The following is a 22,021-nucleotide window of genomic DNA, read 5'->3' on the forward strand; positions in this document are numbered from 1 at the left end:
GGTATTGAGGGAAGAAAATCAGGAGGAGAAGCAAGGTCACGGCATGGATGGAGGAGGAGGACAGTGAAAGGGTTGGAAAAAAAAAAAAAAAAAAAAAAAAAAGAAGGGAGAGAATTGAGCCAAAATACGGGCTTCATCCAACCACAGAGCACTTCCTAGCATAATGCTAGAGGAGCGTGAGAGGGCACATCCTGGTGTGACATGCTAATTTATGGAGATGGAATGCCTTTTTCCGTTTTTCCAGGTTCCTGCTTTGGTGGCATAGAATTAAAATCACCACTGTTGGCTCTGCAGAATGGACTGGAGGGTATAAAAACCAGTAAGCTACAATTCGTCATTTCACAGCTGGTCAGGCAATGACTATAGGTGTGAAAGGTTGAATAATAAAGAGATAGGACACCCCCAAAAGGACAAACAGGATAAACAAGGCAGGGAATATGTCTTCCAATGTAAACGTAATTCACAGTAGCATCAATCTGTAACGACCCATTTCTTTTCTAGGTCGAGGCCATGTTTTTTGCATGGATTCCTGGAGACTTCAGGTTTTTGTTTCTTGGCCTAAAAGGCAGACAGCACAATGGAGCAAATATATGATGTGTGATTATCTTGGTAAATATTTCTACAATAAAAGTACAGATTTTGAAATGCTGAGTTGTCCAGCAATGATGGATTTATGGGAAACCTTCACTTCTCAAAGAATGTAGTACCAGCGTTTTCATTCTCGAACCATCCTCCATCTGTAGCCTCTCACTTAAGCTATTAGCTAAGGTTCAGTAGCTTTTACAGCTTGTTTTAGTTTGAATATTGGTCAATTGTAGAGACTTAAATTTAATTATAGTGCCGTATTTAACTAATATTTAACAGAGCTTGTATTATAGTCCTTAAAAAGCTGACAGAAATATCTATTATATAAATGTTTCTTGCCATTTGGCTTAAAAGATGAGATTGAAAACTTGCACCCAAATGTCCTCCATTCGTAGTGACAGAATGGCCTGACTTCATGTCTTCATGGTGAAAGTCATGAAACAGGATGAAATGTGGGCTCTGAGCAAATTGATTAAAATTTATGGGCATGGACTCCTATTAACCAAACAAACTGCATCATATCACTTCTATCAGAGGTGGATGATGCCGGCTGATCTCTTGATTTATAATGAAAGTTCAATGTCAGCGTTGATACATACATAAGCCTGACATAATCTCTAAAAAAAAAAAACGTCCTCCAGTTCTAGGTCGCCGTAAAATTTAATTAAAGAGAATTACTGAATGTTTTTCAGCATGCTGCATTACATTACTTGTGTTGGTTTAAAGCATTGCTCATCAGCAGAGCAATTTTATCAAAGGACAGCGTGATGATGGAGAGTTAGAAGCACCACTGTGACTCCTGCCAGGGAGCTGAATTCAAACAAACTGAGACTTTTTATCCAGCCAGTTTTAATATGAATCTTCATGCCCCTTACTGTTTGGAAATGAAGCCAACTGAGATCACAAGAAAACAGATAACAGTAGAAATCCAATATCATCTTACAGTAGATATCATTGCTAGATAATTTCTGCAAATTGGGATGCAAGCCAATTGAGACGTCTGTACAGATATATGTTCAAACCTTCATCGCAGTATTACAGTACGGTCTGTAATGCAAGAACAGGTCATAAACTAAACTATTTCCTTTATAGCTTAGAGCTTGTAATAAGTCTCATTACATCCCATGTGAGAGAAGGGATGTAGAGCATGCTAGTTGTAAACAGTGCTCTGGAAACTGGGCCACCGGGACGTCTGCATCACCACTCAAACACAACACTGGACTCCCATCAGATGGACTAATACAGTTGTATTGCGCCGTATGCCAGTGGATGAATGCCAGTTTCCACTCCCAGTACGGGAAGTGACTGGAGCAACAATGAGTTTCCATCGGAACACCGGACATGAATGTCCCTCGGTAGCTATTCAAACAAATTCATTTAGTCCCAAAATGGAGTGGAAACATCAGCTCTGACCCGGTGTTTTTATGGGGTTTAGCAGCAATAATGCATCATTTCAATCAAAGGTCGGTCACTGAAAGCTGGTAATGCAAGCAGCCACAGTGAGAGGTCGGACTGATGGATGCATTTTATTTCAAATTCACCCTCATCTCTCTGACACCACTGATGTTTGCTGGTTTGTGTCTATTTGGTTTCCACACCAGCCTCTCCTTGCGGTAGTAGCAGGTGTCGTCCTTCCATAGATTAATACAGTGCAGGGATAGTAGTAGTTCATATTAATTTCAGTGCAACCAACATAGTCTAATCCTAAACTAAATTGTTGAAGATTAACATTCTGCTAATTTGTGGAGCTTCTACTGCCTTGTGTTGTAGCCTAGCAACTAACATGTACAAAGTCAGTAACCATACCTTCCTTAAACCATAATTCTCACTCCTATGTTGCTGTAGAACCAAAAATAATAGGTGCAGTAGATGCATTGCTTCTCAGATACTTTCGACATGCATTTGACATGGCTGGACAGTTTCTGAATGGTTTAGAAAACACTTTTCAATAACAAATTACATTTCTGATCTGCTGCTACATTATTAGCGGTCCAGACCTCTCAGGCCTGTTTACTGTCCTCAGAGTCAGACTAAACACACAGAAGCAGCATTTAGCATTTATATACCTCATATCTGGAAAAAAAACAACTCTCAGTTCTTTTAGATACGTTTTTTTGTTTGCCACTGTCTTCTAATCAGTTAAATTTGGGACTATTTATTCATATCTTGCATTGAAATGCAATTGCGGTGTAATTTTTTTCTTACTGCCTACTGTAAATATTGAATTTGAGCACAGGATAACGGAGCAAATATTTAATCCCTTCACCATGCTGAATAGAATCTGAATTTCATATTAAAAGTCACAGCGTTATTACAAATATATGTGCACTTTGCAGTCAGCGAGTCGACTCAGTAATGTCATTTATAGAGGAAAATACTTATCTAACGTTTGCTAACATTAGCAACCATAAGCAACTGGTCATACCAGGCCAAGTAAGGCTTATAGTGCCTTTGAATAGAAAATTAGGAAGATTATGTTATTTATTCTTTTCAAACATTGCATAATGTTGCTTTAAGTATATGCTCTGTCTTATTTTACCGACATACTTTAATAACTTCAATAGTTGTGTTCAGACGAGCAGGCTGCCCTCGATCACTCTGGTTTTTTAAGCATCCTTATTTTTCATCAGGCTCCAAGCAACATTAAACATCTCAAATAGTCTTGAACTTGTCTTTCTGAAACTTCCAGACACCGTGGGCAGATTAATAATATCCCAAACACACCCTCGTTTATCTGTCTCCAGTGTTATACTTTATATCTGCACTCCATTGGTTTGTGTCTGTTTGGTTTACGTGGCAGCTTTTCCCTGCTGTCTTTTGTTTTGTTCTCCTTAACAGGGATTTACTGTTTCTCACAACAGGGCTTTGGGGAGGGGATTGAGGTGGACAGGGGTGAGTTGGAAAGGTGTCTGTTTGCCTAACCCCCCACCCCCCCCCTGCCAGGAGAACGGATTTATCGTTCATCACGGGGTTTATAAAGGGATTGAAATAGATGGATAGACGGATCAGGTCTACGGTTGACTTAGGGGAGGTGGAGGCAGCGGTAGAGATAAAGAAATAACGTTGTACTCCTCTGGAAGCAACAGAAAACACCAGAACGTATTTATATTTTGGATTTAAGTTAATAATATATCATGTCAACCGTGTAGCGGTGCTGACATTAAACATTTGTGCAGGTAATTCTATCCAATTTTATTTAACGTCTGCGTCAGTCTACGGCTAACAAACACACGGCTCCCAATTTAATCAGGGTCTGCAGTGATGGGATTTTTCCTCAGCAGTTCCGTTCTCTGACCCTGATCTCTGTCTCAGTGCTCGCTGCCTGATGCTGCGGTGGTCCTCCCTGTGTTTGGTTGACTTGATTAAATCCATGGTGTAATGGGAAACAAATTATGGCTTGTGCAGCATGATGAGTTGAAGAGGGGATAATTAGTATGTTCAGCCACCTCTTTGAAGAGGTGTGTGTGTGTGTGTGTGTGTGTGTGTGTGTGTGTGTGTATGTGTGTGTGTGGCACTTCTCCCAATTTGCACTCCTTCTCCTCCCCCTTTTTCTCATTTGTTGGATGCCTCCCCTGCTTCTGCTTCCTGTGTGTGTTTGTGTGTGTGTGTGTGCACGCGCAGTTTATGACCATGTGTCCCCATGTAGTTATTGTAGTGCAGACATCCTGCTGTGTGTTTCACAGTGTAGTGAATTGTTAATATGTATTCATGAGTAGTTACTTGAGGCATCGCCCACCAGAGTCATCAGTCCTTGGCCTGGAAGTAATCTGTCAGTTGCTCTAATGATCCAACACACACACACACACGCACCCTGTTGCTAAGTCTTCTGTCCTTGTCAAGTGCGCCAGGGTTTCACATATGGCCTGGGAGTCGATGCCAGCCTCATTGTCACTACAAGCAGCGTCGGGGGAGAGGGTGGGGTCCGGCAAGTTCTGTCTCACTGACAGATACACACCAATGAGGATAAGATGTGATGCCCAAGTCAAGTGTGTGAAAAGGCTAAACTAATCCCTATCATAGATATGACAGATGGAATGTGAAGTTTAGTTTAATTTTAATGTCACGAATGCACCTCACTCTTTATCCATTTTAAGAATCTCTTCTCATGACAGCAACAGATGATAAATCCTAATGACTTTCTCTAATAACATGTAAAGTACAGCTGAGTACTGAGAAAGAGTCTTAATCTGAGTTTCTGAAGATTTCTTGCCTCTTTCAGCTGTTAGTTTAGTAACAAGACAAGAAGGTTTTGTGGTTTTCTGATGAATGGCTTTTCTAACATGACTCATACTGTATTCTTGTGTGATTGTCCACAAATCACCTGTGGGTGTTATTAAGAATGAATATAAAGTGTTGCACAAGTTAAAACTTGCTAGGAGGTTATTCTCCATGTGGCTCTAAAGAACACGGTTAGATAATTTACTAAAACACACCAAAGTTTTTGCAGTTTGCATTTTTCAGAGCTTCTTTTTGTTATTCTGTTTTATTAATGGACGCCTCCATCTCCCTCTCTTTTCCTCCTTGTGCAGTGGGATTGGTAGAAATTGGCCGTGGGCATCCGGTGGCAGCAGCATCTTGGCAGAGTACGGCACCCTGCATCTGGAGTTCATGCACCTCAGCAAACTCTCTGGAAATCCTGAGTTTGCTCAGAAGGTAACACAAGCAGAGGAGACTAGAAAATGTTACCTTTTTCACACTTTCTGGCTGGCTCGCACTCTAGCACTTTTTGAATTGTCTGGAATGTCGGGGGGGGATTTACAGAGATGCTTTCCTGGAATCAAAAATGAGTCAGCAATGACTCCACACTCTTCTCCTCTTTTACCTTATTTCCACATACAGATAGTATTTCACATTTTGTTGCATATAAACACTTTACGTACTTCCTTGTCAATGCACTGCACTTGTGGTGTTTGCATTGAGCTTTACCTGTTACATTTGTGTTCTATTTCTTTTAATTAATAGGTAATGAACATCCGGAAAGTTCTTAACCGCCTGGACAAACCTCAGGGGCTGTACCCCAACTACCTAAACCCAAACAGCGGGCAGTGGGGCCAACGTAAGTCTTTCTCCTGCAACTCCTACGTGTGTTATACTTAAATATCATAGCGGTGCTTGAGTAGAGACACCGTCCTTTAGCTTGGGATTGATTCTCAGCTGCTGTGCCAACCAGAACCTGCACTCCTGCTCCTTGTTTTTTATCTTCATGTGTAAATGCCAGCAGGCAAATTCAGCAGGGGAAAGTAATTTTTATCAATAACATACATTTACTGACCACTATCAGCAATCATCTAACAGAGACATGCATTTCAGCAACGGTTAACTCACCAGATACCGCAGTTAGTAAAATAACAAGGCCACATATAAACACATGATTAGTCAGATGATTCAAAGATGATCATCACAAACATTCACCCTGTGTGCTCATTTGTCTTGACACAGCCAACTCATGCATTAAGAAAAACATCGGAGAGTCAGAGCTACTACTCGACTTTAGCTGAGCGTCACCATTCAGACCTGAGGGCTTCCCCTGCACCTGTTCAACACATGTGCTGCCCACATTTCTCTTCTAGAGAGCTAGATATTCCAGTTGCTGAGTCAGCACTCGCATCAAAGCGGATTTAAGTTGTCAGTGTCTTTTTACTCCTAAAGACAATGGACGATCCATATTAACCAGCAGTAAAATGAGTTGGTCTTCTCTGTCTCTTTGTTTAAAGAGTAAACATTTTGTATCATGTTCCTCAAGGCTCAGCCCTTGGGCTTGTCATTTTCTTGTTAGCTTATGCTGTTCGGAACAGTCATGTATCCATTATATTGCATAACATTAATCAAGCCAAATTCTTCCTGCCCTATTAGCATATTTTAAGGTGTATTTCGGACACAAATGCGAGACTCGCTCATTCTTTTCTGCCGCAGATGAAGTAGACAGAGTTAACAGATGGTAATTTCATGCCTAAACACAGTGTAATTAAGATGAAAATAACAGGCTGAAAACCTCGGGGTTAATAGTAACCTGGACTTTGAGTCTGATATCAGAAACATTAATAAAATTTGCATTTATCACTTGAAGAATGTCACAGAGGTCAGACCTTTTCTCTCCCAAGATGACATGCAAATTACACCTTGTCTAGATTACCGCAGTGCACTTTGTGCGGATCTTTCAAAGAAAACTATTCTACACCTGTAATTTGTTCTGACGAAAAGCAGGAGAGAGCACATATCATTCTCTTATTGTAATCACTACGACACTGTCTCAAGCTCAGATACAGAATTTGGAAAGGTGTTCATTATTTTTTTAAACTGTCCACGAGCTTGCCCCCAATTATTGTACATTAATTATCCCTTTCTACCATTTCTTTAACATCCACTGACTTATTCTCAATTATACTATAATCCAGAACTCAAACATCCAAAATCAGTCAATTGATACAAACCTGATCAGGAACTATTTTGGTCATTTTAAGCAAATTCATTGGTTGCAGTTTCTCAGATGTGAATACTTTCTGCTTTTCTTAGTCATCCATGATAATAATATTTTTTTTTCACCTGGTAGAGCGCATACCACATAGGCTTAGTCCCAACCGCAGAAAAAAAACTGGGTCATATATATTCTTTTAGATTAGCAGTTAAGTAATAATTTATATTTATATTCCAAGAAATGAATTTAACTTTTCATCTTCTCCCTCTCATTTCATCTCACACATTTCATTGTTCTTTCATTATTCTTTTGAAAAGCAGATTGAATTGCACTCCTCTGTATGAAAAGTGCCATACAAATTGAGTATTTATATTTTGGAGGCCTGAATCTCTTGCGACAGAGGATCTATGGTTTATGATAACTTGTGGAGGTTATTTTTAAATTGTACTAGCAGTGTTAGAGCAGTGGTCCCCTCCTCTTCCTCTGCTCTCTCTCCCCGTCATCCCTCTTTCCATTTGAACCTTGTTGACTCTCTTTACATTACTGCAACCCACTATTTACCCGCGTCACTGTCGAGTATTTTCATACTTTTCACACGTATTCCACCCCCAGCTCCTGTCTTTAATATCGCTGTGTGCACATGCGTCTCCTGAGACGCTCATGTTTCTGACAGGTTGCAGTAACAAGGTATAATTTCAAATCCATTATCAAACTCTTCAAACTGTGCAGCTGAACAGGTAATGATGATAATGATAGTGAGACCTTGAGGAAGATGAGAGTTTGTAGGTGTTCGCGAAAAAAGAGAGAATAACATATTGAGTTACAGAACAGAGCAATGTATAATAGAAAAGTAATGTAAGGTGTAGTTTGGCTGAGGGCAGAGGCAGTAAAAGTCTCTCCTAATACCAGTTGTCAAGTGTTGGAGAAAACCGTCATCTGAGTAGATAGAATGAAAATGACACTGACAAGTAGCAGGAATGGGGCTGATATCAAAATCCATTTTTCAACCCTTTTCTTAAAGCTGCTCTGAGAGATTTTTGACCACCAGAGATCAGAAGCTGGACTTCAGAGCAAATTCACGGTGACATAGCTCCTATATCAAACTATCAAGACGCTCACTCACTTTATTTCTGCAAGTTAGATGAGAAAAATGACACTACTTTCTTGTCCGTATGGTAAATGTATAGCTACAACCAAGAGACGATTATCTCTTGTCGTCACTAACAGAGAGAGTCTGATACAGGCAGACTAAACCAAAAAACGTACATGAAAAAGACTTCTGAAAAGGACCTGTCTCTTTCGTGTTCTGCAAATATAAGACCTAGTCATGTTTTACCACAATTTCAGAATGCATTTCTTGGCAATTACCATGACATAAACCAGGACTGTTTATACTTTTGTTTTTGTACAGATTAAACATGATGATGAGATGAGATTGAATAAGTGTATTTACCAAAATGTCAAACTATTCCTTTAATCTCTCGGCAAGTTGTCGTCAGTTTTCACGTCCGATATAAACATAGAAACATGGGAGCCAGTTGGAGTTGTCAAATGAAAGTCAGGTATTCAGCAGCACTTTTGCCAAAACTCTTGAAAGAAATGTCTTAATCCTTAATCGCCATTTTGACCAGATGAACCCAGGAACTGTGGAGCACCAGGAACTAAACACAGCGTGAGGAAAATTATTCTTTAGCCTGCTGTGTTTTCATTTCAACCGATCAAGAACTGTGAAGATTAGGCAAATTAGACCAATAATGGATTAAAAACTAAATTTGTTTTGCATACAAAACAGTACAGAATCATCGTGTTCTTTGTAATTTAATGTTGTGATCCTGTGGTGTCTGAATCAGTCGGAGAGCCGCACATCCAGAGGTGGAAGGAGAGATTCAGATCACCTTAAAAGCTGAAGAAGTGTCTCTAAAGTTATGAGGATCTGCTGAGACTTTTTTTCCCGACTCTCAGCTATTGAGTATTTCAGATTTGAAATGAATGACATTTTTTCATGCTTAATTATTCCAGCACCAATTTTATCTTGTAAAAGTATCATGTTTGTTCAGGCCAGCCTCTGTTCTACATAAAATCAGGGCATAATTCTCTTGATTTATACAAGAAAAGTTTGGCATTAAATTAGAAATCCTTTGATCCATTTTTTTTTTTTTTTTTTTTTTTTTTTTATACATAACCATTGATATGCTTCTGAATGTATTAGAGTCCTGTCTGGTCTTGTTCTTGATGCCCATCCCTTAACCAGAGGGCTGTTAGTGTGTGTGATGGTTAAACGTGGACCTGCACCCCCTGATCTGCTTACCTTTTATTATCTGATGCATTGAAATATTAAATAAAACTACTGAAAACGCATCCACAGTTATAACTGTTGGCATTTATCTGACACTCTTAACCAGAGCCAGTACCTGTGTTTTCATCCAAGTATTTTATGCAAATCGTGACATATTCAATTTGCAATGCTGAATAGAAACAGCAAGTTTCAACAAAAGAAAAAAAAAATATCCTCGCTCGCTAAAAACGCTTTTATACTCGTCTTAGTCAGAGAGGGTTTTTTCATCGGGAAAGAAATTATGCAATAGTGATGGGAATGCATTTGTTGAATAAATTATGACCTTGGGATGTTTGCAGCCTAATGTTGTCTGAAAAATATCTCTCCACCACAGCCTCTCCTGCAGCACTCAACCCCGTCTCTTTCATATACTGTAAATATAAGACCTAGTCATGTTTTTGGAGGATTATGTTATAAGCAAACAGCTGTTATGTTACCACATGTGAGTCATAGTTCCCATCCTCTCTCTGCCTCTAATTATGCATCAAAAAACACATTTGTGCATAAATTTGTAATCGTTTTCCATGACTTTAATTATAATCAGACTGTTGAAGTGTTGTTTGGCAGATCATTGATGCTCTATTTTTAAGCTTGTGTCATCTCTCTCGATTGTGTGGCGCGCTTGTTCTCGGTTTAATGCTGGTCGTGGACAGCCAGATACTCTTATCGGCTCGCAAACCCAGCGCGTCCTCACTGCCGAGCCTCCTTTCTTTTCACGTCAAGATGATTGCGGCTGACATTTAATCTCTGCACTCTACAAACAAGGCCGGACTCTGTTAATGACACTTGCATATGGATGAGCCGTCACTGGCAATCAGCAGAGCAAATGCAAGAGGACATATCGGGCTGGCTGGATGCTCACCTACAATTACCACCCACCCACACACACACACACATACACACACACACACACACACACACACACACACACATGCATGTTGTAATATATCATCAGCTGTAGGTATTTTTGCGCTATGTGGGGATGATCTATGGATGGTCCAACAATGATGGCAGTTGTAATCTGAACCTGCAGACACATAGGAGGTGTGTTTATGCATGTGTATGTGTGTGTGTGTGTGTGTGTGTGTGTGTGTGTGTGTGTGTGTGATCTAATCTCCGTTTATCTGTATGTTGCAGATCACGTGTCCGTAGGTGGCCTTGGTGACAGTTTCTATGAGTACCTGCTCAAGGCCTGGCTGATGTCTGACAGGACTGATGAGGAAGGAAAGAAGATGTACTATGATGCCCTGCAGGTATCACACACACACACACACACTCACACACACACACACACACACACACACACACACACACAGCCGACAGCTCTTCAGCAAGGGTCAAGGTGACTTTGACTCTTTGAGAATGAAACACAGAGCTGAGTTTGCAGCCATAGATGTCAAAGTTGTCAAAGAAAAATAATCTGCAAATATTTTGATATAAAATGAATGAAATGATTCATTTTTTATCAACCAAAAAATGGAAAGTAAGTGAAAATAAGCCCTAAACTTCACATTTTAGCACCACCTTAACTATTTTAGGTTAATACCCTCTTTGTTTGTCATTAACATTGACATCACCAGAGTCTTTATCGTTGATTTTGCGGCTTATTGATCTTGATTGGGGAAAAAAGTTTTGAATTTTATTGAAGACATTCTGAGCCAAATCTGGCGACGACACTGTGTCAACCCACTGCCTACAGTTCTTATGTGAATTAAATATTTCAAGGGTATATGTTGAATATTTTTCCATGTTTGTGAGTGCAGTGAAGACTATAAGAGTTGAAATGGTGATCAGGCATATCCAATTTTAAAAGTTTCCTACATACCAGTGGAGCAAGATATTATTTGTTAGATGCTACAGAGTTTAGAAGTTGTTTAGAAGAATGATATTGCCTTTATTTTTCTTATACTTTCACTACATTAGTGGCTATCCTCTAAAACAGAGCGTTTGAATGCTGTTGTCCTCCTTTTATATTGTGTGAATGATAACTTTTAATGTAGTAATATAGACTATATAAAAGTTTAATAGCTTTTCATTTAGTTCATTTGTGGCATGCCGTAACTATGCTACTGGAGCAGAAACCATAATTTCTCACCTATCTGCAGGTCCCTAAAAGCACCATCTGTGAATGTTGTAAAACACCCTCTCCGTCTCAGCTACCACATTACACAGCTCTGATCTCTGTGGGTTGTAATTTCCAATCTGTTGCACTTCTTAGCACTGACAACTGTGGTCTGTAGCACGCCTGAACGACCAGCAGTGATGTCACTTTGCTCGGTATTTCAATCAGTTTATCAATACGTGAAAACTTAAGCACTACATGGGTAACCTCTAGAAAACAATAGATGTAGGATACGGGAGCGGCGACCTCTGATTTGAACTTGTGGTCATTGAAGGGACAAAATCAGGGTTTGAACACACTGTTTACAGATGGTGAGCTGCATGGATTTTCCCTGCAGGGTTGTTGTTTTTTTTTTATATCCCTCATGCCTCCCTCTCTGTCATAATAAATGGCTGCTGGATAGTGGACCACAAACGTGAGGTCATCTCCAGATATTGAGAAGTGGTCTTGCTGCTGTATTTATTTATTTCTCCCTGTAGCGGATGTTACAGGAATCCGGTCACCCACATAACCTCAATGCTTACGCAAGTGTTGCCCATGAGATAATGAAAGGAATCATTCAAATGACGACCATGTTATTACTCTATATATTTTATGCCGCAGCTTAGACTGTAACATGATTTTTGAGCATTTCAATGCCAAACTTTATGATATTTTTTAATAATTTGCTCCTTAGGAACCTAGTAGTGAGTTTGAGCAGTGGGGAGAAAGACAAACGTGACACACACATTTATATAAAAAGGACATGGAGCAGATGAATGTAGTAACACTAACAACAGCCCTCCTAAAGAGAATATATATAGACACTCACACTTGAGCAGACAAACTGTCAACTGAAATTGTGGTGACAAGAAATGTGTTTCAGTAACACACACCAGGGAGCAAATATAATACATGCCGACTAAAATACAGAATTAAACTCGCAAGGGTACTTTACCCATAATCCCTCTGGATCTTCAAGGATGATGTATTTGTCAAAAGAAGGAGGATGGGAGAGAAAGCAGCACAGGGTGAATATGTGAGTCACAGCAGGGAAATGAAACGATAACACTGGTGTCCTTCCTCCACAGTCTGGTTCTGTGAAATCCGGGCCGTGTTAAAGGGTCAGAACGCTCAAAATACATATTAAAACCTATGGTGCCTCTTGCTTTGAGTGCTACCCACACACCCACATCCATCACTTCTTTTTGGAAATCATGTCATGGAGACCCGTGGTAATCATGTTATTAAGATCTATATTTTCTACTGAAGTTTGAGGATCATGTGCAGAAAGCAGCAGTCTCATGTCCTGTCCACCAACCATTGGCTTGTTTAACTGTGCGCAGGTATAAACAGAAGGTAGTTATCTGCTGACAATAAAGTCTAGTCTGGTCATTGTTTGTGGAGAGAAATGTAATTAGTCTGGATTTAGCAGCATAAACCAAGTGTCATCAAGTTCTGCTGTGGTTCTGGTTAATAACTATGCGCATCTGTTTAACAGCTAAAATAAGTTTATTTCTAAAAGAAAAAGAAAGGGAAACAGATACAGATGTAGTTCCTCTATATCCTGTATGTGGAAAAATCCATTCATTACATAAACTTTACACTCTGAAATTTACCTCGTAATGAGAGGAGGATTATCACAATTAAATTAAATGGTTTTCTTACCAATGCTCGACTAATCCTAACACACCCCTCATTACTCTTTGTTCTTCCCAGGCGATAGAAACCAACCTGATGAGGAAGTCGAGCGGTGGGCTGACCTACATAGCGGAGTGGAAGGGGGGGCTGCTGGAGCATAAGATGGGTCACCTGACCTGTTTCGCAGGTGGCATGATCGCTCTGGGCGCCGACGGGGCGCCCAGCGACAAGACGGGCCACCAGATGGAGCAGGCCGCCGAGATCGCCCGGACCTGTCATGAGTCTTACGCCAGGACTGGTAAATATACAGACACACACACACACACACACACACACACACACACACACACACACAAAGGCGTTTATGATTAAAACAATAGACACTAAAATCATTCATGTTTCCAGTAGAATTGGACACACTTGTTTTAAGTTTGACAGTTTTGATTTAGTTGGATACTTTCATGGGGGTCATTGTTTTCAATTTGTTCCAGTGTTATTAAAAAAATTCTACCAAATTAAATCTTAAGTGTTCATTCAATAGAAAGCAGTCTTACAGATTAGTTGCTGTACAAAAACTTACTAGGAACAAAATGTGTTTCTGAATATTGGCTTTTTTTATTGGCCATATTGCTCATTTCAACAAGTTATTACTTTATTTATTATTGTAGTTATTGTTCTTCTACTTAAATTAGTGATCATCTCATCAGGTTTTTGAATGCTGTCCATGCGTTTGTCATCCTTTTTAAGCAGGAAAGTCAAATGAGTTAAATTAGTGTTTATTCAAAGAAAATTGGCTCAGAAGTAATTTAAAAGTCTTATTATATTGAGTGCCATATGTCGAGGGTTTGCATTTTTGTTATTTTTCATATCTTCAGTCAAATAATTGTATTTTTCTCCCTCAAATTAATTCATCAAAAGTCCTGTTGTGAGTCACAGTGCTTTAAATCCAGCTCTGGAAAACATCACCACCAGCAGTGAAATGACATTATTTTGTTTGACATTGTTCTGCACTGAAGCCACATGCATAACTTAAATGTATTAATATATAGATATGTGGGTAAATAACAGAAACAGTGAAGTAAAAAGCCAGAAACTCACTGTCTTCACATTATGTTACATTATCTTTGGTTTCCCTCATTTTTAAGCAGTAACGTTAGACTGTATGATCTTAACATCTCCAGTATTTTCTTTATCATGCTCTCCTCCTCCGCAGCATTGAAGCTGGGTCCAGAGGCGTTCCGTTTCGACGGCGGTGTCGAGGCCATCGCCACCCGCCAGAACGAGAAGTATTTCATCCTCCGTCCCGAGGTGATCGAGACCTACATGTACATGTGGAGGTTCACCCATGACCCCAAATACAGAGAGTGGGGCTGGGAGGCTGTTCAGGTAAAATATCTGTTCATCTGAAGGAAACCATGTTTTATTTTTTTTTGTAATGTTTCATTTAAGAATAGCTGGGCTGTTTGGGCAAATATGTTCTCATCTGTTTTTACTGCTCAAAGAACTTGAGTTAAGAGATTTTATTTCAGGCAGGTAAACTAAGGGACTAACATTGAATTAATTGGTTTTTGACATGCTCTTCAAAAACAACAAACAAATCAGGAAGGAAGCTAACAGAAGGTCGATTTATTTAACTTATTTTTATATTTAGCAAATTATGCACCAAAAGGTTTAGTGATATTTTTAAGCACACAAAGAGCTTGATTGATGTTGCCACTCACCGACGCCCTTCTCTCTCTGTCTTCATCTCTTCCTGTTGTCGCTCTGTATTACTGTCTGTCATTCAGGCCTTGGAGCAGCATTGTAGAGTAGAAGGAGGCTACAGCGGCGTCAGAGACGTCTACGCTTCCACTCCAAACCACGACGATGTACAACAGAGCTTCTACTTGGCAGAGACGCTCAAGTAAGACTTGAAAAAAAACTTGACATCTTTATACATACACACCCTTCACTTTTGTCCTCTTATGATTGTGCTGTCATTGCATTTTATGGAGGGACTGGGACTCTGCGTCCCCCAAACTGACAGAGATGTCAAGTCACACACACACACACACACACACAAAACACAAAGTTGTCATTCATTCAGACAAAGCTCCAGAGAATAACCAAGGTCATTGTCAAGGTTACATCACTACAACATCACATATTGAGTGAATCTGTGAGTTTTGTAGCTCTACATGAGGCCTATTCAACTGGTGGCCCGCTGGCCAACTCCGGCCCTTTCAATCAAGTCCAGCCGGCCCGCCGATCAATTCTTTAATTACAGATACATTTTTCCTACAATAAATCCTCCAGACCACAGAGAGGCTCTCATAATGATCTCATCAGTCCCAGGCAGTAACTGCAGTGACTGTTCCAAACTTTCAACTATAATTAGTGTTGTGTGTAGGGATGGTACTGAAACCCGATATTGAACGGCCGTAGTATCTATAAGGTCCGACATCTCTCTCCCTCTCTCTCTCTCTCTATCTCTCTCGCTCTCTCTTTCTTTCTCTCTATCTCTCTCTCTCTCTCTCTTTGTTTTTCATTTCCATCATTACAAAATCAGTCGATAATAGTGATTTGTTCAAAACAATGCTGTTGAAGCTTGTTAACGATACAATATCTTAACGATACCCATCCCTGATTATGTGGCATCAAATGCTCAGGCTGGTTTGTTTGCCTCTTTTTGTCACTTAAAAAATGCTGTGATGTAGCTTTGTCAGAATTGATCAAACTATATTCCAGACAGCTGACATGATGTGTTATAGAAAACTATGTGTTTACTTTTGTTAATATCGGAGCTTATGTTGCACAGAAAATCTAATTAACCACTTGGACTGATAACTAAGGAGGCCTATTTATTTTCTTTTTAGTTAATGATTAGGCTACTTTGCAATGTGAGAAACGACACAAAGAGTGAACAGAGTGAATAATACAAAGAGTTTTAAATCATCTAAATGTTTGGGCCTTTGAAGGTCCAATATTTATCCATAATCCATGATATCCATAAGAAGATATATATTTCAGGAAAACACTCAGAGAAACCAAATCCTGACAGCATGTTTAAAGGCTCACTGAATACAGGCTGTGTGCATTTCTCTGTGGAATGAGCATTTTGATATTTTCACAGTATTAATACAGAACCTAGACCTGATCTATCATCAAACAACACATGGACATATACCTTTATAATATATGGAGCTTTAATCACTTGGCTGTCCAATATCTGAACAGCGGATTGGTACCAAAATCATTTGTGTCTCTTCAGCTCTTTACTGCACAAGCTGCCACTTTAGAACTGTGTACTAACCATTTTGTGTTCGTATATTTTCATCTTTGGATTGAAGCTGTTGAAGTTTTGAGTCAAAATCAGCACATTTGAGAAGCAGTGGTTTCCAACCTGGGGTCAGGATCCTTTAAAACAGCTGCAAGATACTTTAGAGGGTTCATGGGATGATGAACTGGATAAAAAGATTAACTTTTTAAAAAAGTGGCAGGACGGCCAACAACTTGTAATTAGGGGTTACATGTAGAAATTGCTTCATTTTTTTTAAGTATTTCTTGGGCAGTTGTCCGTCCGCCTTTATCTGACAGCAGATCTGACAGAAACTGAGAAGCCATACAGAACCATGGGCAGGTAAGGAAGGTCCCTGGTTGGACTTTGAAACTGGAGATGTTGCAGTTAGATGGTGCTTAAACTCCTTGACCTCCAGGATACCCCAACATTGTTTTATTTTAAGGGATCATAAACCAAAAGCACTGCTCTAGATCTAGTGGCTGTAGAGGAATATTTTAATATCAATAGCTGTGCACACGTTCTGCCACTAGATGCAGGAGGGGTCACATACTCAACATGAACACGGGGGAGGGGGGTAGATCCACAGATAGAGATGTTTATTTACTGCCACTATGTGAACCCTATCTGGTCAGGCCAAATCACATACTGTGGCTTTAACACAGCTTGAACAGATTTTATTTCTCTTTGACATGTTCGGATTTATCCTGTGAGAAGCAAACATAAAGCCCTCTAAATCCAATACTTATTCTCAGTGAAAGACCAGTACTCACCGACATGTTTCTGCAAACCATATATTGGATCTATTAATGTACTCACAGGTCACTCTTCGCAACTTTCTAAAGGGATTTGCAACTAAATGCCTACTACAGCTCGTTAGACCTCAAATAAAGGAAGACAGAAACTGTGAAAAACACCACATGTTCCAACACGCCACAGGCGGTTACTACTCTCACTTCCTCTTAATAGTCACTTTATATTTTTACTTAACTGCCCTCTTGTGCATATTTGAGTTTATGTTAATGTGTGTGTGTGGGTGTGAGAGAGAGAGGGTGTGAGTGTGTAGCCACAAATGGCTCTTTAAATGTGTTGTCAGCCACAGTGTGATGTATGGTGGCTAATAAAGCTTTTCTCCTCAGATCGTTCTATAACTGTGTTCAGGAAGACGTCCTGTTAAAGACAGTTTGTTGTGTATTTACATGTGCTTTGTGTGTGTGTGTGTGTGTGTGTGTGTGTGTGTGTGTGTGTGTGTGTGTGTGTGTGGAGAAAAGAGAAAACAATGAAGAAAATTCCATTTTATTATGCTTGGCTAAATTTCTTTCTTGTTTATTTAAAGTTCTCTAAAAACATTTAGTTTACATTAAAAGCCATAATTTCAAGCACATGTAGTTTTACAAATCAGATGTAATACTGCCATTCACTGAAAGTGTGGAAGTCAGTTTATTTAGTTTATTATAAAAGTAGACGCAAACAAACCTGCTTTAAATACCATGAAAAGACAGAACATGTCACTCTCATACGCATCATCATTGACTTTGTAGGGTTGTCAAAATATACTCATTTCATTATCATTACGGCTAAAGATTCTTTGTTCACTTTACACACAATTACTTCTAATGAAAGCAGGAGCATTTTATAATGAAGAATATGTAGCGTAGACTCTATTCCGTAAGCTGACGTTTCAGCTTCTATAAAACTTGATTTATTTGTTTTGTTATATTTTTTTAATGTTTATCTATTCGTCCTTTCAAAACAGCTGTTGTCTAGGTAACCATATCCGGTCAGCCAACTTCACCATCCTGCCTTTACCACATCTGATTTGGACACAGTCTGACCTGCATGTCAGAACTGGTGTCTAGTGACATATTAATATAAATGCTAATCATCTTATTGAGTGAAGCTGGTTCATGTAGTGTAGACTGTATTTAATGCATGAACCAGTTCAGCAGTGGGTGGATGGGTTTGTGATGCAGCAGCAAAAACATCTGTGCTCTTCTTTCTCCCACATTTCCTCCAAATTTATCGTCCTCTCTGTTTTGTTTTTTTGTTTTTTTTACTTCCGTCCAAATCTTTATGGCCTCTTCTGCATCCTCCATCTTTACCTCTGTCATTCTTGTCCTCCCCTCATCTTCTTATTCTGTCATTTTTTACCGTCCACACCAGACAGCTATTGACAGGAAGTCAAGGTTAGGCTGACAGAGCCTGATGGGGGCGAGGTGCCATCCAATTCAGATTTTTTATGGGCTGTAAATTTTACCTCTGTACCTGATTAACACACACACAAACACACTCAAAGTGAGATGTCTGGATTCTTTGTGCAGATCAGTTTGTTTCAAGTAGTTTTCGTCTGATCTGATTGCTAATGACATCCAGGTATCATTAAAATTTCAGCAAAAGAAGACAATGAAAATGTCTCATTAGCATCATCTCATATTAAAGGCCCCCCACAGACAACTTGAGGAAAAATATGATTGTAATTGACCACCAACCTGGACAGTAGCACAATAATTACCTCATCCGTCATATCGCATGATATCAGACACAGACCTCAGTGGACACAGAAAATATCAATCCCATTTAGCAGCAAGCTCATAAATCTAATCCTTCAAATGTTATTCAGGGATCTTGGCATCATGCAGAGCCACTTCCAGTATTCATCTTCCCACTGCTGCCAAGGACACGGCCATACTTAAACACCGCTGTCTGCCCTCAATCACTCGCTGCTTTCTAGTGTTGTGCTGGCAGGCAGAGGAGGACGGGGACTTGCTGTGGAGGTTGAGGACAAGCAGCGCCTCTACTGAATCATTGGCTTTATTCATCCTTCACCATTTCTCTTTACGTTCACTCTTTCCTTCATTTGTATTTTCTGAATTTTCTCCTCTTTCTCACACATGAACACGGATTCTCCTTATTGACCTTATGCCGCCTGCCCATTTGTTTTTTGGCTCCATTGCCGAGTTTGTTTTTTAGCTTCCGCTTGCTATTGTTTCGTACACAAGTTTTAAAAATAAAAATCACAATTCTCACTGGTTCACACAACCTGCTATACGTTTCTCACAGTTGGGAACACAAACACGTCCACCACAGATATCGGAGTATTTTGAATAGGCTGCTATCAGTTTAGTTTGGCAATGCTGTGAAACGCACATTGAAGTCGGTGTAGGTTGGATGATTGCACTTATTTTACATCAAACTTCCACACATAGGAATATGTTGGTGTATGGCATGATTCCTGTCTGTCATATGAGGAAGATCATCCTGGAAAAGTCCTGGAAAATGAACATTGTTATTTGGAATAATTAGCTGGTACATGATAATGAGTCCATGTCATGGAAAATGTCCCATGTTTTGGATGAAGAAAGACCGTATTAATATATGTTTCAAACAAACACAACCAGACCACGTATTCTATGTTAATCATATTGTGTTATTGTGATCACCATCACTATTATAATAGTAAGAAATGATCCCAGACCTGTGTGGGCAGCTGTTTGATCTAATTAGCTCTGTTGTGTAAATAGCAGTTGATCAGCGATTGTCAGACTGTTGTAGTAGAGTCTCATTTACCTGCAGCTGTCGGCCGCTCATGCTCTACCTCATACAATACAACTGGTCAGACATTTGCTGAATTGCAGGCACAGGATCATCACAAACATCAGATGTCATTCTTCACAACACAGCACATCCCCGCTAACAGTGTAAACAGGAAGTTAAAAGACAAAATAACTGAGTGGGAGCACTTGTTGCTGGAATGCATTAGATCAATACACATCATTTGCCTTTCTTTTTGTTGATCTTTTTTCTCTTACTCTTCATGATAAAATCAGAACTGATTACCATGGACCAGCAACTGTCCTAATACTCTCTTTATTTACTTATCTTCCCACCACTCCTTCGATCGATAATGATATTTTTTTGTTGAGTTTCATAAGATTTGATGACACTGAACCGCAGAATTTAATCACTTCGAGTTTCAGAAACTGGTCTGAGGCTGGGCCGCACCCATCGCTCTCTCTCAGTTCCACATCTGTTTCATCACTCTCTTGGCAGGGCCACCAATGAATATTGCAAAAGCAGAACACGACTCAAAATAATATCAAAAACGCTGAAGAGTAAACAGTGTGAATCCCATAATGAGTCACCTTTAAAAACGAAATGAAGACAGGAGTGGAACTGTGTTTATGTAATCAAAATATTATTTCCCCTCAAGATTTCACTTAAAGTGTTTTTTATCTCAGTTCTGAAGAATTGGCTGTGCTGCATAAAAATAAATAATAATCAGGTGGAACAGCAAATTTATAACTGTGACTTTATTTTGGATAATTTGTTGCAGACTCTGCTGTAATTTGATAAAAAGAAATAAGTCGGTGTCCACTTATAAGCTTTCCATTGCATGTGGATGTTGTTTGTAGAGTTCTCTACTCTGATATATTCACCTATAGTAACATTAAACTAGTCTTATTTTTGGAGGGAGCACTGGTAGCATCATCATTAGTGATCCTGTCATTGTTATTTTCTAGTTTATAGGGGATTGTAAGTGGTTATACAAACATTTGTATACAAAATTCACAGATTTAAGAGCTAAGCTTTTTAATATTTTGACACATTTTCTTTACAAACATTTCAGACCTTGTGTTTTTTTCCTTCTTTTGTATTTCAGACAAACTCATATGGTTGTTGGGTCATTTTACAATAGTGAAAGTGAAGCAATCAGCACGTTCAGGCTGTTTTCATCATGTGGGTTGACCAGCATTACAGGCAGAAGGGCTGGGTGAGGTGATGGTGTGACAAGTAAATGCACCAGAGCATGTCACACAACTAGTTTCATTACAGTGAAACAGTGTAGCGTGACAACAAAGACTCAACAAATGGAGAACTGGTTAATCCGGTAAATGATATCAGAAAACCTGTAATTCATGCTGCAGATTTAAATGAATCTGCTGGGTGGAGAGTCGTTTAATCAACAGGAAGAATGTGTGTATTTACATGTGTAAGGAAGGAACACACAGGATTGTACACAACAAAGTCTTTTCACAGGTGTCAGGGAGCAGTGCTGCATATGTAAAGAGAAAAAAAAAAAGTTGTATAAAGCCTTTTGTGTCTCCAGAGGGAGTGGCGCAAACCTAATTAATCGCCTCAAGTGATGTGAGGCTGAAAACTAAAAGTTTGGAAATGTTCTCTGAGGAGACCTGTGTAACCCGCTCGTCATCTCTGCTTGTGGCTAGTGGCACAAGGCTACATTAGCCGCTACTTACGCACCAAAATCTGTACAGTTGAGTGGCATTGTGGGTAATATTATAGGCGCCAGAATATTAAAATACTAATTCTAATATTTGTTGTAAACTGTCCATTGTGACTCTGACAGTGCTATGAGTGCGTTGTACTCTTTAAGCATTATTATGTAATTGTGGCACATCTCCGAGTATTAAGTTAGTCCCCGATGACAGATCCAACAAATTCTCTGCAGAGTGACTTTGCACCGCAAATTGTTGTGAGACATTTTTTCTCAGTGCAGCTTTCAGTTTTGAGCAAAGTACTGGAGGTTTTCGCTGCCTCATCTGAGTCAAACTCCTCCCTGCATGCTGTGCATGCTGGGTAAAGTATCAAAACACAACACAGAAACGCAGAGCTAAATTTAAGGTCATGTGGAGCTGCTGATGTTCCATG

At 39.5% G+C, this 22,021-nt stretch overlaps 1 protein-coding gene across 1 annotated transcript in view; it reads left to right on the forward strand.

The window, feature by feature from the left end:
- Positions 1-22,021, forward strand: part of man1a1 (mannosidase, alpha, class 1A, member 1) — a 141,305-nt gene that overhangs the window by 112,517 nt on the left and 6,767 nt on the right. The window contains exons 6-11 of the mRNA XM_023430152.2: positions 5,115-5,238; positions 5,548-5,641; positions 10,473-10,588; positions 13,156-13,375; positions 14,291-14,463; positions 14,865-14,980. Coding sequence (XP_023285920.1) covers positions 5,115-5,238; positions 5,548-5,641; positions 10,473-10,588; positions 13,156-13,375; positions 14,291-14,463; positions 14,865-14,980 — 843 coding nt within the window. The remainder of the gene's footprint in view (positions 1-5,114; positions 5,239-5,547; positions 5,642-10,472; positions 10,589-13,155; positions 13,376-14,290; positions 14,464-14,864; positions 14,981-22,021) is intronic.

This window comes from Seriola lalandi, unplaced genomic scaffold (genome assembly GCF_002814215.2).
Source record: "Seriola lalandi dorsalis isolate HSWRI2012SDOR001 ecotype SW California unplaced genomic scaffold, Sedor1 jcf7180002054901, whole genome shotgun sequence".
In the NCBI taxonomy this organism is placed as follows: Eukaryota; Metazoa; Chordata; class Actinopteri; order Carangiformes; family Carangidae; genus Seriola; species Seriola lalandi.